Raw genomic sequence first — 19,171 nt, 5'->3', positions numbered from 1 at the left:
AACCACCCATGCAGGTGAAGGAGAACGCCTCCAGATGTGAATGTCCAGTACAATTCAACAATATTTCCTGTCCAAGTTTACTCCCTGCTAGATCTGAAGTGAGCAGGCATAAGCAGATGGATGTTCAAGCCTAACGAAGCGCAGACAGAGAGCATCAGATGGCTGCATGTGCCTGCTGGCACAACCAGACGAGAAGTTGTGCCTGAGATAGGGGTCTGTTACCTTCTGAAGGCAAGCCAGGCAAATCCAGGGGAAGGGGAGTAAGACAGCAAACATGAACTAGAAAAGGAAACTGCAGACAATAGGGCTCATTTCACAGAGACCCGCGCCCAGAGTAAATTCCGGAAACCAGGATATTTGAATTTAGATTTGCCAGCCACAATATCCCCACAGGGGCTGTATAAATCTTTCCTCAACCCAGTGCCACTGCCCTTGGAAGAGGAAGGCTGTGGTATCACTGGAAACTTTTCCAGCAGCCTGAATTGTAGACTGGAACTTCTCTCTCCCCATCCTGGTTTTTGGAATTGAACCTAACTTTATTATAATGGTTTTCTCACATGCTCCTCACCTCAGGGATTCATCTCATACCCCACATTATAAACACTAACAGAAACAGAACAATATTTACATTATACTTATTATATTTAAGGGTTGAAACCTGAGGTTAAAATCGCTCTTTGTAGCATGATCAATTGGAAACATTATTATCCAGTGGGATTTTTCCAACGAAACAGCATTTTAAAAAAAATTTAAACAAAACCTCTTCTGAATTGGGACATTTAGAAAAGTTACCACTACCTCCCAAAATAGTTTTAAAAGGTTTTCTGGCAGTTTGGGTTGGCTAACGATTAAGCTACTCTCCCTTCTTCTCTGGGTGAGCAGAGGTAATATCATCCTTTATACTTAGAGAGTACTTCAGTAAGGGCACACACAAAATCACAGCTCAAGTGTAACAGGAAGGGGCAGCTAAGGGCAGGGCCATGGCAGAAGAGGGACTTCTGGACTTCTGACCTAAGGCTCATGCACATCTGTCCCATACCTGCTGGTACATGTTCATTTCTGGTTCTAATATTTTAAAGGCTCCCCTGTGCTACACCTAACTCCTCACCTTCCAGGTAGCCTCTTACTGTAACTGGCACTGGTTTCTGAACAAACAGCCTGAAGATATATGAGAAAACCCTGAGTCTGCTCTGATGTTTCCTAAGGAATTGTAGGTGTTCACGGAATATGGCATTGCATGCATACGTGTGTGTGTGTTTTTAGGGGAGGGACAGGAGTACAGGAGTACTATCCAAATATAAGACACGCCCTGGAAGCTTAAGAGAATGTTTCCTAGTTAGGAAACAAAAGTAACACACATAGACGGCATAACAGCATACAAAAGCAAGTGCCATGTAGAGCAAGAGTAACATTACTGCCGAAATTAAATAAAGACACAGTAATGACACAGTAGTTAGGACAGATTTCAAGAAATGAAATGGTGGGGCCAGCGCTGTGGTGCAATGTGTTAAAGCTGCCGTCTGCAGTGCTAGCATCCCATATGGGCACTGGTTTGTATCCTGGCTGCTCCTTTCCTGATCCAGCTCCCTGCTAATGTGCCAGGAAAACAGTAGAAGATGGCCAAGTGCTTGGGCCCCTGCACCCCTTTGGGAGACCCAGAAGAAGCTCCTGGCTCCTGGTTTTGGCCTGGCCCAGCCCTGGCTGTTCTGGCAATTTGGGGAGTGGATCAGTAGATGGAGAATCTCTCTCTCTTTCTCGGTAATTCTGCCTTTCAAATGAATAAATATGAGCTGGCGCTGTGGTGTGGTGGGTAAATCCACCACTTGTGGTGCCAGCATCCCACAATAGGTGCAGTTCAAGTCCCAGCTGCTCTACTTCCAATCAGGCTTCCTTCTGTTGCCCAAGTACTTGGGCCTCTGCACCCATGTGGGAGACCCAGAAGAAGCTCCTGGCTCCTGGCTTTGGATCAGCCTAGCTCCAGCCGTTGAGGCCACTTGGGGAGTGAACCAGCAAACGGAAGACCTCTTTCTTCCCTCTGTCTCTCTCTCTCTCTGTAACTCTGCCTTTCAAATAAATAAATAAATCTTTAAAATGAAAAAGGCAATCATAAGCTATGCCTTAGGGAATGTCTTTAGATCACAAGCGGGGAACGTCCGGCCCATAACCGTATGTGGTCCCTGGAATCATTTGGTCTGGCCCTGCCAAGGCAATCACAGGCAGGACTCAAAATTCAATACATCTATAGCAGGCTAATTTTTAAGATGATAATATCATATGGCCTGCGAATGATGTTATAAATATCCAAATAGCCCCTGGGAGAAAACTGGTTCCCCACACTCCTGCTTCAAATGGTAGAAAGAGAGACCATATAGAGACTAAGAGGAGTAATGTGATAGAAGGCACAGAGAAAGGAATGGAACTGGGCACCATGTATGGATGAGGGAGAAAAGGTGTGTGTAGACCAAAAGAATCATTTTACACTTTTAAGCTGTGTATAAAGTTGGCTGGGTACAAGGACTGTGAAGAACCTGGAAACTCAAGTACAAATAGCCTTAAAGTAAGAGAAAGCAGGAAGATAAGGACAGGTTTTGATCACAAGAGTTGAATTTAAGGAAGACTAGTTTGAAAGAATGCAAGATGGATTAGAATGAAAGACTAGTCAAGGAGGCCAGGTAGAAAACTTTGGAGGAATCCAAGCATAAAGAGGGTAGTAACAGAAAAAAAAGGAGGGAACAGGACAGCAGAAATCTGAATAAGACAACTCCAGTTCCAAGGATACTGGCATCAGTGACCACAGAGGAAGGAGCCAGTTTAGAGGAGTAAGAGGCTAAGTTCAGTCACTGACAGGAAGATATGAATGAAGGTCAAGCAAAACTGTTCAACACGTGACTTGCCAGGTCTTCATTGGAGATGGGAGAATTATCAACCCAGATAGGACACCTGAAGTCAAATGCACTTCAAAGCTGATTGCAGATAACACAAGAGTGCTTTTTCTTCTCGAGACTGCCCTGTGGCAACATCTCTCACGGTCCCTGAAGACTGGGCACTGGCCCACCCACACACTTGGAATAACCTCTCCAACTTGATAACCTTGCCTGAATGCACCTCTTACAAACTTTCTTTATTGATGCTACTTAACACTAATTCTCTTAGTATTCATATTGTTTTATTATTCACTTGTATTTGTCTGTACACATGAAATTTTTTTTAGGTACACAGGCCCTGACTTAATGAAGCACTTTTACCTACCTAGACTCCTATACTCACACTTTCCCATTCTCCCCTAAGATCTCGCCCACATTTTTTTAAGGACCATTGATGGCAATGGCTCTACTGATGTCCTCTTCTCTGAGATTATAAATCTACATGCTCTTAGCAAACAAAGTACCTGGTGCTCACAGTAGATACTCAATAAACATTTTCCGAGTTAATAAGGAATAGATCTGTAAGGGCACGTGTCTTTCATTGCATGTAGAAGTATGGAGAGGAGGTTCTGGCTCTTCTCCATGTCTAGGTAGCATTTTAGCTCATAGAAGACTGCTCCTTACCTGAGTTATAACTGATTGATAACCACCATCTAAATACCTTACTGAGCAAATGCAGCTGCTTAACTTGAACTAAATCAGAACCTCTTGTGACTTCAAAAGGAAAAGCCCACAGTGGTTTGTGTGTCTGTCTACCTGAAAATGACACGACAGGGCTGCTACAGGATTTGAGAGCAGTTGTTGAGAGTGCTCCCCTGAGGGCGGCACAGGCAAGCAGGACAACACCTAGAACAACTGCTGAGAGAGTCCAGCTCACCTAAACTGGCTTAGCAAAGGCCAGCCGGCTCAAAGTCTTGTTTGAGCTTTAGAAATGTACCTTCAATGGTGTCTGGGTTCACAAGGGAAGCTGAATTTACGAACTGACAATCTGCCTGCTGGAGAAAACTGACACCCAGTGGAAGAGAAGCAGCCGGGCTAGGTCGGCTTTTCGCCTTCTTTTGTTCCCCTCTTCGCTGCAGGCAGGGAGGAGTGTCAAAGGCGTCTTGTGTCTGTAAATCACACAAAGTCTTAAAAAGTAGAAAGCAAGGAGGGAATTGACTGAAAAAAGCTAAAACAAAACTTCAGCACACCTACACTCAAAAACCACAGAACCCGATCTTGTTATTAAAAACTGAGAGTGGAGGGCACAATAGAAACTTGGGAGCTTTCAGTGTTCCTTTTTCCTGATTAAATGCAGATCACATAAGGGCTCTTAATGGGAGGAGGGGAGCAGAGCTCTCAGTACATCTGGTCCCTGGTATTAATCTTAACTGTCTGGTGATATCAAGGCACGTGGCTTTGGGGCAGCAAATACCTGCAATGATGACTGAGTCCGTTCGGGCTGGGCCAAATTTCAATGTCATCTCGTGCTTGTGTTTGTGAACTGCCAGGTGGTCCTCGTTTGTAAATCTCTGAAACGGAACAGAAATGGAGATGTGAAAAAAAACAAACTCCAATTCAGTGACCTTTTACAATGTCCCACAAACCTTCTGTGATGAGGTTGTTCCTGGAAGAGGGACTCGAGATGGAGTGGAAAGGAGAAAAAATTGGAAGTGGTGGGAAAGGGAAGAGGATGGGGAAAAGGTGATAGAAGGCAGGGAGGAGAGCAGGGGGAGACCAGGGTGCCAACTGCTCTGTCACATCAGGTCCAAACAAGAGGAGTGGACAGATTGCTGGTGAATGGAGTCTAGGCAGGAGGTTCCAAATGAAAAAAAAAAAAAAAACAAAAAAAAAAAAAACAAAACCCAAAACCATTAAGGCAAACTCGTAGTGAACAAGGGAAAAACAATTTTTAATAATAATAATAAAGAGAGAAGAAGGGAAAGGCTGGGCACTCATTGGTCATCATAAAAATAGGAAATTCAGAAGGAAGCTCTCCATGGTGGGGCTGAATTGGACTATTTTATGAGGGGCTAACAGGAAGATAAATTATGCAGGATTAGGAGAACCATTTAACTTCCTGGCCCCCGCAGTGGTGTAGCAGGCGCCTGCGCGGCTATTTGGCTCAGGGTTTTAATGAGCCAGGATGGAGCTGTAGAGGATCGAGGCCCAATGGCCAGCGATAATGGCACACACCAGCCCCATCGGCCAAATGCTGTCTCCCCTCATCGGGCAGCCCGCCTGGGCCCCATCAGCCATAAAAGGGCCAGTACAATGCTGCTGGCTGTATAATGGTAGAATAAAAATGCAAGCAAAAGAAAAAAACATGTTTTAAGAGTAGGGAGGAGCCTGTAGGCAGGATGAGGGAAGAGAAAAGGAGATGGCATAGTGATTCTATTTGTTTAGGGGTTTGGGTGAAAAGAAAATGAAGAGGTGAGGCTAAGTCTACCCTAGTTTATGACTAAGTGAGACAGTTACTGGACAATAACTTATGCTCCCATCTCTTAAAAGGAGGAGGTGAAGGGAACAGATGAACAGCAGTAATTCAAGAGAATGATTCCCTGCTAAGTCCCTTTGAGGCTGCTGGCCATGTTCCTTCATTAAAACACGCCTGTGGGCTGGCGCCACAGCTCACTTGGCTAATCCTCCGCCTCCAGAGCCGGCACCCCGGGTTCTAGTCCCAGTTGGGGCGCCAGTTCTGTCTCGGTTGCTCCTCTTCCAGTCCAGCTCTCTGCTGTGGCCTGGGAGGGCAGTGGAGGATGGCCCAAGTGCTTGGGCCCTACACCTGCATGGGAGACCAGGAGGAAGCACCTGGCTCCTGGCTTCGGATCGGCACAGCGCGCTGGCCGAAAGGGCCATTTGGGGAATGAACCAATGGAAGGAAGACCTTTCTCTCGGTCTCTCTCTCTCTCTGTCTAAATCTGCCTGTCAAAAATAAACAAACAAACAAACAAACACGCCTGCAACACAGCAATAGCCTGGATGCTGCTGTGATCCGTAGCCCTTTCCCCAAAAAGGCTCCCAAACTCCAGCCTGCCTTTTTGTTCCCCTAAATAGTAATTTCTTAGGCCCATCTTTTTACTCTCTTCCTTAGATGTGCACTTCCTGTCAAACACGATAGCTTTAGCCCTCTTTTCTGCATCTTTTCTTGACAGTACGCCAAATACACAGGCATTGCCCCAGCTTAATTCCTACCCAGTCAGGAAAGCAACACTGAACTGTTTCAACCTCTTTATTTTATCTGAAAGTAGCTGATCCCCAGACTCACAACTAAAGCCTGCTCCCCCCCCCCCCCCCCCCGCTAAGATTTTACTTATTTATTTAAGAGCTAGAGTCACAGGAAGAGAGGTCTTTCATCTGCTGGTTCACTCCCCAGACGGCTGCACCAGCTGGAGCTGGGCCAATCCAAAGCCAGGAGCCAGGAGTCTCTTCCGGGTCTCCCACATGGATGCAGGGGTCCAAGCACTTGGGCCATCTTTCACTGCTTTCCCAGGCCATAGCAGAGAGCTGGATCAGAGAAGGAGCAGCCAAACACGAACCAGTGCCCATATGGGATGCTGGCACCACAGGCAGAAGCTTGCCTTACTACGCCACAGTGCCGGCCCCTAAAGCCAGCTTATGATGTTAAATGCTCTAGGTAGTGCACACAGGCCTCAAGGGTAGAGGGACTTTTTCAATTAAAGGTACCAAGATCTGGGGTGGTCATGCGGTCTTATGGTTAAGAAACCTGCATCCCACACTGGAGAACCTGGGTTTGAGTCCCAGCTCCTGCTCCCAATTCCAGATTTCTATTAATGCATACTCTGGGAGATAGAATGAGAGGGTCTCTGTCAACCATGTGGAAGACCTGGATCAAGTTTCCAGCTCCCAGCTGCTCAACCTCATTACAGCCATTGGAGGTGTTTGGGGAGTAACTAGCCGATGGAAACAGTATGTCTGTCTCTGCCCTCAAAAATAAATAAATAAATAAATAAAATAAAAAAATAAAGGCCGGTGCCACGGCTCACTAGGATTATCCTCCACCTGCGGCACCGGCACCCCGGGTTCTAGTCCCGGTTGGGGCGTCGGATTCTGTACCAGTGGTTCTTCTTCCAGTCCAGCTCTCTGTTGTGGCCCGGGAGTGCAGTGGAGGATGGCCCAGGTCCTTGGGCCCTGCACCCGCATGAGAGACCAGGAGGAAGCACCTGGCTCCTGGCTTTGGATCAGTGGCCATTTGGGGGTGAACCAACGGAAGGAAGACCTTTTTTTCTCTCTCTCTCACTGTCTAACTCTGCCTGTCAAAAAAATAAAATAAAATAAAATAAAATAAAAATAAAAAGATTCCAAGCAGTAAAACAATCAAAAGAAGACTGTTTTGGTGGTTTCTAATGAATTCAGACAAAACTGAATAAATTGTGAGAAAATTAGCCAAGAACTTTAGTTTTCTCTATTGTTAAACCCCAACACCAACTTTTTCATTTAAAAGCAGGGAGAGGCTAGGGGCAGCTTTACCTACTACACCACAGTGTCGGCCCCTGATTTTTTTTTTTTTTTTTTTTAAAGATTTATTTATGGGGCCAGTGCTGTGGAACACTGTGTTAAAGCCCCGGCCTGTAGCACTGGCATCCCATATGGGCACAGGTTCGAGACCTGGCTGCTCCACTTCTGATCCAGCTCTCTGCTATGGCCTGCGAAAGCAGCAGAAGATGGCCCAAGTACTTGGGCCCATGCACTGGTGTGGGAAACCTGGAAGAAACTCCCGGCTCCTGACTTTGGATCAGCTCAGCACTGGCCATTACAGTCATTTGGGGAGTGAACCAGTGGATGGAAGAATTCTCTCTCTCTCTCTCTGTGGCTCTACCTCTCTCAGTAAATCTGTCTTTCAAATAAAATAAAAACTTTAAAAAAATTTACTTATTTACTTGAAAGGCAGAGTTAGAGAGAGAGAAGGAGAGAGAGAGATCTTCCATCTGCTGGCTTACTCTCCAATGGCCACAATGACTAGCACTGGGCCAGGCCAAAGCCAGGAGCTTTTTTTTTTCCAGGTCTCCTACATGGGTGCAGGGGTCCAGGATGTGGGCCATGAACTGCTGCTTTCCCAGGAAAGCATTATCAGGGAGCTGGATCGGAAGTGGAGCAGCCAGGACTCAGATGGCTGACCATCTTGGGATTCCAGTGCTACACTGGACCCTAGAATGTATTTAATATATTAATAAAGAAGCAGATATATTATCAAATATTTTTTCATACATTTAAAAAAAACAAGGGGCTAGCATTGTGGCACAGTGCATTAAACTGTCACCTGCAATGATGGCATCGCATATCAGAGAACTGGTTTGAATCCTGGCTATTCTGCTTCTGCTCCAGCTCCCTGCTAATGTGCCTGGAAACCAACAGGAGATGAGGCAAGTAAGTACCATGGCCCCTGCTACCAACATGGGAGCCCTGGATAGAGTTTCTGGCTTCAGCCCGGCCCATTCCTGGTCATTGTGGCCATTTGGGGAGTGAACCAGTAGATGGAAGATCTTTTCCCCTCATCTCTCAGTCTTTTGAATAATAAAAAAAAAATCTTAAAAAAATATTTTAGGCTGGCACCATGGCTCAACAGGCTAATCCTCCGCCTTGCGGCGCTGGCACACCAGGTTCTAGTCCCGGTCGGGGCGCCAGATTCTGTCCCGGTTGCCCCTCTTCCAGGCCAGCTCTCTGCTGTGGCCCGGGAAGGCAGTGGAGGATGGCCCAAGTGCTTGGGCCCTGCACCCCATGGGAGACCAGGAGAAGCACCTGGCTCCTGCCTTCGGATCAGCGCACCGGCCGCGTCAGCCATTGGAGGGTGAACCAATGGCAAAGGAAGACCTTTCTCTCTGTCTCTCTCTCTCACTGTCCACTCTGCCTGTAAAAAAAAAAAAAAAAAAATATATATATATATATATATAATTTTAAAGCCAGGGAGACAGAGAAAGACAGAGAGCTTCCATCTGCTGGCTCACTCCCCAAATGCCTCCAGTGGCTGACTCTGACCCAAGCTGAAGCCAGGAGCTGGGAACTTAATCCAGGTCTTTTATGTAGGTGGCAGGAACCCAACTACTTAAGACTCTACTGCCGTCACCCAGAGTCTGCATTGGAAAGAAGTTAGAATCAGCTGGAGCTGGGAGTTGAACCAGACACTCTGATACACTGGCACCTTAACTGCTAGACCAAATGCCCACTCTCATATATTTTTGAGTTTTAAGGAGCAGGACACTAATAGTGTCTTGGCTCTAGTAATCTCTCTGCTATTTCTAACGTAACTCTTGTGTTCTAGGGCAGAAGAGGAAGAATAAAAGTTTACTGAAGCTTTTTGTCAAAGTAAATGCCAATCTGGCTATTGTTTTGAATGCTCCTTATATTTTCTCTCTGATGCTATCTCCAAGGCAGCAGAGGGCTAGTATCATTCAAAGCAAGGGTTGAGGCATTGTGGTACATCGTGTTAAACTGCAATTTTGAAGTGAACCACTAGTTGGAAGGTCTTTGTCACTCTGCCTTTTAAATAAATAAGTAGAACTTCAAAATGGGGCTGGGAAGAATCCGAGGCATACTGGATTAGGATGACAGTTTGAATATATATTGAGAGAGAATTTGTATCAAAACACAGAAAGATTTAGCATTGCATTTACTCCAGTAAAGGAATCAGGACAGTTTCATAGCATAAAAGGGGGAAAAGAAGCATTATGTACGAATCTGCACTCTTTCCAGAGACAAAGATCATTTGGATCTCCACTATCCATTAATGATAGCCAAACACAGCCAGTGAGCACTTGAATGAGGCTAATCTGAACTCAGACTGTACTGGCAACACTGGGCTATACACATGCAGCACCAAAACATATAGGGAATATTCACTGAACACTTAATGATTTCTTAGGAAACATCAGAGCAGGCTCAGGGAGTTCTCATGTATTTTCAGGCTGTTTCTTCAAAAACACAGTCAAGCAACTGAAAGTCAGAGGCCACTTGGAAGGTGAAGAGTTAGGTTTAGCCCAGCGTGCCTTTCATATATTAGAACCAGAAAAGGACATAAACAGCAGGTAAGCACTGCTTGGGATGCCTCCACCCCATATCAGAGTGCCTGATTTGGCTTCTGAGTCTGGCCTCCTGCTAATATGCACCCTGGGAAGCAGCAGGTGAAGGCTCAAATATTTGGTTCTCTGCCACCCATATGGGAGACCTCAACTGTGTTCCTGGCTTCCACCTGACCCAGTCCCAGCTGTTGCAGGCATTTAGGGTGTGAACCAGTAATGGAAGATCCTTCCCTCTGTTTCTTTCTGTGTGTTTCTCTGCCACTCAAATAAATAAATAATTTTTTAAAGAAATTTATACACTGAATTTCAAAGACAGTACAATAAAGAATACAAACTAGTTCAATAATTTTTATGTTGACTATATGCTGAAATGACTATTTCAGATATACTGAGTTAAAGTGTTTTTTTTTTTTTTACCTTTTCTTTCTTTTTTTTCTTATAACTTATTCATTTACTTGAAAGGCAATTACAGAGAGAGAGAGAGCGAGAGAGAGAGAGCTCCTCCATCTGTTGGTTCACTCCCCAAATGGCTGCAATGGCTAGGGCTGGGCCAGGCTGAAGCCTGGAGCCTGGTGAACTCCATCCCTGTCTCCCATGTGGGTAGCAGGGGCCCAAGTACGTGGGTCATCCTCCACTGATTTTCCAGGCACATTAGCAGGGAACTGGATTGAAAATGGAGCACCTGGGACTTGAACCGAGGCCCATATGGGCCATCACAGCCAGTGGCTTAACCGGCTGAGCCACAACAGTGCCTTTTTTCTCTTCTTTTTACCTTTAAAAAAAATTTATATGAAGGGAACAGATTTCATGTAGTTCATATACACAGTTTTAAGGACATAATGATACTTTTCACCCTCCTTCTTCCTTCTTTTCTTACTTTTCTTCTAATTTTTACAATGACATACTTTCAACTTACTTTATGACCACAAGCTTAATCCTCCACTAAAGTTTTGTTTATTTAAAAGGCACAGTAACAGAGAGGCAGATATAGAGGGAGACACAGAGAGATATCTTCCATCTGCTGGTTCACTCCCCAAATGGCTACAACAGTAGGGTCTGGACCAGGCTAAAGCCAGGAGCCAGGAGCTCCATCTGGGTCTCACACATGAATGGCAGGAACTCAAGAACTTGAGTCATCATCTGCTGCTTCCCAGGTGCATCACCAGGGAGTTGGACTGGAAGCAGAGTAGCCAGGATTTGTCCTGGCTCTCCAAAATGGGGTACATGCAACCAGGTGGTAGCTTAGCTTCCTGTGCCACAATGTCCACCCCAATAAAATGTACTATTAAAACTAATTTCATTTGTCCTCCACCTTGCGGCGCTGGCACACCGGGTTCTAGTCCCGGTCGGGGCACCGATCCTGTCCCGGTTGCCCCTCTTCCAGGCCAGCTCTCTGCTGTGGCCAGGGAGTACAGTGGAGGATGTCCCAAGTGCTTGGGTCCTGCACCCCATGGGAGACCAGGAGAAGCACCTGGCTCCTGCCATCAGAACAGCGCGGTGCGCCGGCCGCAGCGTGCTACCGCGGCGGCCATTGGAGGGTGAACCAACGGCAAAAGGAAGACCTTTCTCTCGTTTCTCTCTCACTGTCCACTCTGCCTATCAAAAATTAAAAAAAAAAAAAAAAACCAAAAACAAAAACTAATTTCATTTGTTTGCTTTTTAACATGGCTATTAGAAGTTTTCAAATTATATATGTGGCTCACATTTGTGGTTTGCAATATAAATATATTTGAAAGGCACAATGAGAGAGGGAGAGACAGAGAGAGAGAGAGAGATCTTCTACCCACTGGTCTACTCTCAAATGGCCACAACATCTAGGTCTGGGCTAAGCAGATGTCAGGAGCCAGGAACTCTATTAGCACCTTCCACATAGGTGGCAGTACCTATGTGGCACTACCTTCCCAGGTACATTAGCAGGAAGCTGGACTGGAGGTGGAGCAGTCAGGACTAGAACGACCACCCTGATGTGGAATGAGGGCATTGCAAATGGTGGCTTAACATGCTGCACCACAAAGATAGCTCCTGCATCACATTTCTTTTGGATAGCTCTAATCCAGCTAGTAGAGTTTGAAGAGCCCATGGAATTTTAATCATGTGCCAGTCATGAATCTTCCTATCCAAATTTATACTATATAGCAGTGGTTCTCTACCAGAGGCAACTCTGCCACTCCCCTCCACCCCTGAAACATTCATAGCCACTTTTGCTTGTCACAACTGTGAGGGATGCTACTGGGGATAGAGGCTTGGAATGATCATAAATACCGAATAATGCACAGGACAGTAAGCAAAGAATTATCCACACCAAATGTCTACTGTGCTTCCATTGAGAAACGCTGCTACAGAGAAAAAAGAAGAAAAAAAGAAACCCTGCTATGTTGGAGAAAGAAAGAAGAAGAAAAGGCTGTTTTTAAGTTTCCTTTGCCAGACTGCCAACACATGTTTTTGGACCTGAAACTTGGAAGGAAAAACAACACAGGCAGAAAACTCCCAATCTCATTTTATAAAATGGCTGATGCACTACAAATCTGCAAATCCGCAGGAGAGGAATTAGGAGGATGGAGACAGAGGCACGGTAATAGGGAGAACACATTAAATGGCATTCTCATGTACCGCTCTATTAGTAATAAAGAGATTAACACCAAAGCAGCTAATCAAAGTGATTTTGGCTACCTCTGATATTCACTCCCTCATGGAGGGGGAAAAATAGAAGAAGAAAGATTTTCTTAGTTTTATAAATGTTAAGAAGCATTAAAGAGAATGTTAGGAATTATGAGGGAGTCAATGTGAAAACTGGTATTAGCAGGGCTGGCACTGTGGCATGGTAGGTTAAGCCTCTGCCTGCAAGTGCTGCCATCCTGAATCAGCCCAGGTTCGAGTCCTGAGTGCTCCACTTCTGATCTGGCTCCCTGCTAATGGCCTAGGAAAGCAGTGGAAGACGGCCCAAGTACCTGGAAGAAGCTCCTGGCTCCTGGTTTCTAGCCTGGCTCAGCTCTGGCCATCGCGGCCATCTGGGGAGTGAACCAGTGGATAAAAGACCTTTCTCTCTCCCTCTCTCTCTCCACCGTCCCCTCTCCCCCCGTCTATCTGTAACTCTGCTTCTCAAATAAATACATCTTTAAAAAATAAATTAAAAAGAAAAACTGGTATTAGCTCCAGAATAGACAGGGCACATAGAGTTTTGTAACAATTTTCCATTTCTAAGATACTTCATTCCCATTCATCTTCCTGTAATAGGGGAATCTAAAATCCTACCTCCTAGAAAACTAACTGAACAGAGCTCAGTGAGGAGTTAGGAAAGGCTTGATGAAGTACAAAAATGGTGGGAACTATAAATTAGGAATACATTTCAAAGAATAAAGTCTTATGATTTTTAGTTTTTAAATGGAGGTGTATAGCAATGCACAAATCTTTAGTGTGTGCCTCAGCAAATTTTTATGTGTACATGCACCTATGTAATACCACGCAAACCGAGATAGGAAATGTTTCAGGCACCTCAGAAGACTTTCACACATATTCCTCTGCTCTTAACCTTTTTAATGAAAAAAGTTCTGTAAAACGGCATACTGCCTGGCATGCAGCAAGTGTTGAGCTAGTTCCTTTCTCTTTCCCTTTTTAAATCTGAAGGAAAACAGATACTGTAGTAAAAAAGTAACTTTTCTTTGCAGGACTAACTCTCAATGTTTAGAGACAGTTCTTTCCCTAAGCCTACTTAGACTGGTGCCTGAAAGTATTTTGAAATAGTAGCGCTGAAAAAAACCAAAAAGACGATTCAGGCCAAACTAAAGCTCAATTTTTGCCTTTTGACTTTAAGCCAGGCACAAGCATATGGGCATTAGGAATGTTACCGTTTCAAGCTAGATCCTTGGTAAAGCATTGTGACCAATGGCATTTTCGTGCAATATGCACTCAACTCCTAGCCAGATTCATTCCTGAAATGTTGTTTTTGGCCACCACAACTCAAGTTTCCGTGTGGATTTGCCTCACATTTAAAAATGCTGTTATATCCTGACCTACAATGAATTCAAGTCCCTTCCCGCGTTTCAGAAGAACAGACGGGGAAGGAGACAATCAGATTTCTTTAGCTTCTAGGAAATGAGCCTTGAATGCCTAAATTATCAAGGAACAATACAAGGAATTGAGCTTACATCTGCGATATGCTGAAACCTGAATATCCCTTTTCCCAAAGTTTCTGGGCTTGGCAGTGCTTCTGAACAGAACAGCTTTCCTCTACTACACTACCTACGCTGGGGCACATTTTGACAAAAGAAAATGGTCTGAGAAGGCCACAGAAACCTGAGACACTGTGGGGAGCAGGCTCTAGGACGCAGTGACAGGACTGCTGGGCAGGAAGTGGGAAGAGTAACTGCTCTTCTGAACATGATCTAAGCACTTCGATTACACACACACAAGGATTCTAAAAGAAGAAACTTTTAGGGAGGTGTGCAACAGTCTTGGCAAGGCTTCTCCAATAGTCTTGGCAAGTCTTTTCCCCCTCACTGCAGAGCTTCTAATCCCGGCGGCCGATATCATTCATGTTTAGGAAAGCAGGACAGGGAGAAGGGAAGAGTCTAAATACATGCACACACATACCCCAAAGCCAGCATAACTTCCAGTTCTACCTGAGTCAGTCCTAGACTCCAGCTCTCTACTTCACGATGCGGCTGTTTACTAAGTGAGTCACACATCCTGCTTTGAATGCTTCATGGTTCTTGAATGAATCATTTCAGAGCACAGAGCTGTTCAACAAATAAATACACCCGCAGCAGCAGCCGCTCGTATGCTGCATGTGTGAGCAAGGTAATTTATAGAGGGAAAATAAGAACAGGAAACTTCTTCCCAAAATACCCTAAGAGAAAATGTTGTCACAGGAATGAGGCAGGCAAACTAAACAGAAGAGGAAAACACTACACCAACTGGCACCTACAGTAAATTCGTTTGTGCACTGAGGAATTTGCTTTTTGGGGGAAGGCTGCTTGTGTATCTTTAAATAGGAGATTCTGGCAGCTGACAAATTCCTGCTTCAGTGATTGGGTAAAATTTTATAGAGTGGGATGAGAATAACTGTTGAAAGCCTTTATCATTCTTAGGTGCTAAGATCTTAACAGGACATACTTTCAAAAACATCTGATGGCTTTCCATCTGCATTTCCAAAGTAAATTTCGTTACACAAATAAGTGAGAATTGGTGTATCTTCCTCCCAACACTGTGCAACACCAGATTCTCTTTGTTATAGAAAGGTAGCTAACACAATTCCAGTTTGCTAGAATTATACTTGCTGTTGTAGCGAAGGACATGGGTGCCACAACTGCATGGGTCAATTCACTATTTTGTTGCCAACTAAAATGCCCTGTGCAAAAAATGCCAATTTATAAACAGCATCATTCCAGTGGTCATTTTAACAGCAGTGGTCATTTTAACCACCTCCTTTGAGCATTTTCTTTTAGGATTACCGGTACTTGAATTTTTTTTTTTTTTTAAAGATTTATTTGAAAGCCAGAGTTACTGAGAGGCAGAGGCAGAGAGAGACAGAGAGGTCCTCCATCCACTGGTTCACTCCCCATATGGCTGCAACAGCTGGAGCTGCGCCGATCCTAAATCAGGAGCCAGGAGCTTCTTCTGGGTTCCACTTGGGTGGGGTGCAGGAGCCCAAGGACTTGGGCCATCCTCCACTGCTTTCCCTGGCCACAGCAGAGAGCCGGATTGGAAGTGGAGCAGCCAGGAATCGAACCAGCACCCACATGGGATGCCGGCACCTCAGGTGGCGGTTTTACCCACTGTGCCACAGCGCCAGCCCCCGGTACTTGAATTTTATAGGCAGAATATCAGCATCATATAGGTGCCAAACAGTGTTAGGAATTAGATTCTTTCTTTTATAAACTGTGCCCTTACACAAACAAAAGAAAAAAATACAGCGTGCCCTGGAATATCTGGAAGGGTATGTTACAATCAAGGAAGCAAGTCAGAGACACGGCAATAGTAAAAGAATATTAACGATGCAGTCCACGTTGAACGGTTGAGTCTTCATAGTTATGATCTAAGATGAATATAACTGCAATATTCTACTTCACACTGGCCAGGGATATAACCATTCTTCTAAGAAGCGTAAGTTTTAAGCACTCAGCAATACCCAGCCATTCATTTATATTTTGGTTCCTTGTTCCCTCCTACTTATGACAAATGTGAAAATTCATGAACCCCATGGGTGGTGTCTCACACGAAGTAAGTTGCAGATGCCCAATACATCACAACAGAAAGCACACTGAGATTCAAAGGTCAAACAGGCCAACTCCAACAGGGACTGGCAGTGTAGGAAAGAGGAGGCGTAGCAGAATCCTCTTATCTGTGGTTTCACTTTCCATGGTTTCAGTCACCCGTGGTCAGTCGAAGACTGAAAATATTAAATCACTAATCTCAGAAATAAACAATTCCTAAGTTTAAACTGACGCCCTTCTAAGCAGTGTTAATGAAATCTCACTGTCTTGCCCTGCTCCATCTCATTCAGGAGATGAATCATCCCTTTGTCCACAGAATTCTCCCTAAATATGCTACCCATCCATCGGTCACTGGTAGCTGTCTTGGTTACCTGACTGTCAAGGAACTATAGGGCTTGTGTTCAAGTAACCCTCATTTACTTAACAGTGGCCCCAAGTTATAGAAGTAGTGATTCTGGCAATTTGGATATGCCAAAGAGAAACAGAGAAGGGCTGCCTTCAAGTTGAAAGGTGAAAGTTCTGGAGAAAGAATTACATGCCGGGACTGTAAAGATCTACTATGCAATAAGATATTTTGAGAACAAGACCACATCCACATAACTTCTTTATAGTACATTGTCCTATTTTATCACTAGATACTTCTGTTAATCTTTTATTGTGCCTAACTTTTAAATTAAGCTTCATCATAGGTATGTATGTATATGGTACATATAGGGGGTTCAATACTATCCATGGTTTCAGGCATCTGTGGAGATGGGGGCATTTTGAAATGTTATTACCTATGTATTGATAAGGCATAGACTATTATAAGTATTATTCCTTACCAGTTTAGGTTGGGAAAGGTTAGATTTTTTTGTTTTAATTTTTCCTTATTTATTTATAGGAAGGGCAGAGACAGGAAAACAGACCAGGACAGGCAGAAAGGGAGCTGGCTCTCACCTGCTGGTGCATTCTCCAAATGCTTGCAGTGGCTGCGGCTAGGCCTGGTGAGACCAGGGAGCTGGGAATGCAATCTGGGTCTCCCATGTGAGAGTTAGGAACCCAGTCATCTGACCCATCACTGCTGCCTCCCAGGGTCCACATGAGTAGGAAGCTAGTCAGAAGCCACAGCTAGGCACTCCAATATGGGAAGCAGGCATCCCAACTGCTAGTCCAAATGCCTACCCTTTTTCTCTTTTTAATAGTATTCACTTATGATTTTTTTCTCCCATAAGAACATAAACTAAATTGGGTGCAATTACTCTAAAACAGTACACACTTTACCAGCCTCTGCAGCGAGGCTTAAACTCGCCACAGAGTTCAGGCCAGTGAAATACAGAGATCTACTGGAGAGAGGTGGTAGGCACCACTTCTGGGGAAGCTTCTGTCTCCTTATAAAAATAGGGGAAGCTAGAAGAGGAAAGCTCCTGGCACCATCTCTTCTTGTTTTCTCACTCTCTAATAGTGAGACAATAAGAATCAGGATTAAAAGCTAAATGCTAGGGGCCAGTATTGTGGTGTAGTAGGTAAAGCTGATGCCTGGAATGTCAGCATCCCATATGGGCACCAGTTCAAGTCCTGACTGCTCCACTTCTGATCCCACTCCCTCCTGGTGCACCTGGGAAAGCAGTGGAGGATAGCCCAAGTCCTTCAGTTCCTGCAGCCACATGGGCTTCAGCCTGGCCCAGGTATGGCCGTTGTGACCATTTTGGGGAATGAACCAGTGGATGGAAGATATCTCATTCTCTGTTTCTCACCCATTATCTCTCTGTAACTCTTCCTTTCAAAGAAATAAAATAAATCTTTGAAAAAAAAAAAGTAAATGCTAAAATGGTGTAGCAGAGAGGCAGAAAGAATCTAGGGCCTTAAAAAACTTGCTTAGCTGTGGAAAGTCTTTTTTTTTTTTTTTTTTTTTTTTTTTTTTGACAGACAGAGTGGACAGTGAGAGAGAGAGACAGAGGGAAAGGTCTTCCTTTTCTGTTGGTTCACCCCCAATGGCCACTGCGGCCGGCGCGCTGCGGCTGGCGCACCACGCTGATCTGAAGCCAGGAGCCAGGTGCTTCTCCTGGTCTCCCATGCGGGTGCAGAGCCCAAAGACTTGGGCCATCCTCCACTGCCTTCCCGGGCCATAGCAGAGAGCTGGACAGGAAGAGGAGCAACCAGGACAGAACTGGCGACTGGACCGGAACTAGAACCCAATGTGCCAGTGCTGCAGGCGGAGGATTAGCCTAGTGAGCTGGGGCCGACCCTTTTTTTTTTTTTTTTTTTTTTTAAGATGCATTTATTTGAAAGGCTGAGTTACAGAGAGGCAGAGGAAGCAGAGAGGCAGAGGAAGCAGAGGGAGAGCCACAGAGAAATAGGTCTTCCATCTGCTGGTTCACTCCTCAAACGGCCGCAACGGCCAGAGCGCTGACCTGAAACCAGGAGTCAGGAGCTTCTTCCTGGTCTCCATGCGGGTACAGGGGCCCAAGGACTTGGGCCATCTTCTACTGCTTTCTGAGGCCATAGCAGAGAGCTGGACCGGAAGTGGAGCAGCCAGGACAGTCTTATTCAAGGACTTTCTGTGTTACAAGTGTTCACACAGTTTTAAACTATTCTCAGGTACTTCAGCTGAAACCATGCCTGACTACAGCTTCTTTTTGATTTCCTATCTAAGGAACCAAGAAATGGAATACAAAGAAGTATCTTATTCTACATCTTCATGAATATTCATCAACTGTACCTTAATGCAGATTTCCACTTTCACATAGTATACCAAATGAATTATTCTATCTCATCATCACCTACTGCCCCAGTGTTTCTTGGAAACATTGGCTCTAAACTGGGTTTTTGGGAAAAACAAAATAGTAAGAGAGAGGCATCCTGTGATGTTGCCCTTCAGGCTGAGGCAGGTGAAGATCACTCTGCACTGCAGAATGGAGTTCTAGTGGAGCTGCACCTTTTCTTACTCCTGACTGCCCCTCTCCCTCAGCACCTGGTGTCTGGCTCCTTATGAAATTCCAGGGCACTCTTGGGAACCATGCTTAAGAATTAACAAGGA

The 19,171-nt window shown here is 44.9% G+C and overlaps 1 protein-coding gene across 3 annotated transcripts in view; it reads right to left on the bottom strand.

Moving 5' to 3' along the window:
• Positions 1-19,171, bottom strand: part of LOC133768751 (cyclic AMP-dependent transcription factor ATF-7) — a 111,706-nt gene that overhangs the window by 32,815 nt on the left and 59,720 nt on the right. For 2 of the 3 annotated variants that reach the window (XR_009867069.1, XM_062203567.1), the window contains exon 3: positions 4,339-4,435. The exons of the other annotated variant lie outside the window; for it this stretch is intronic. Coding sequence is in view for 1 of the 2 variants with exons in the window: in XM_062203567.1 (XP_062059551.1) it covers positions 4,339-4,435 (97 nt within the window). In the remaining variant the exon portion in view is untranslated. The remainder of the gene's footprint in view (positions 1-4,338; positions 4,436-19,171) is intronic. 3 annotated transcript variants of the gene reach the window in all.

The sequence above is a fragment of the Lepus europaeus genome, chromosome 10 (assembly GCF_033115175.1).
Source record: "Lepus europaeus isolate LE1 chromosome 10, mLepTim1.pri, whole genome shotgun sequence".
Classification (NCBI taxonomy): domain Eukaryota; kingdom Metazoa; phylum Chordata; class Mammalia; order Lagomorpha; family Leporidae; genus Lepus; species Lepus europaeus.
Note: the sequence above shows the minus strand (reverse complement) of the source record. Positions and strands in the feature narration are given on the sequence as shown.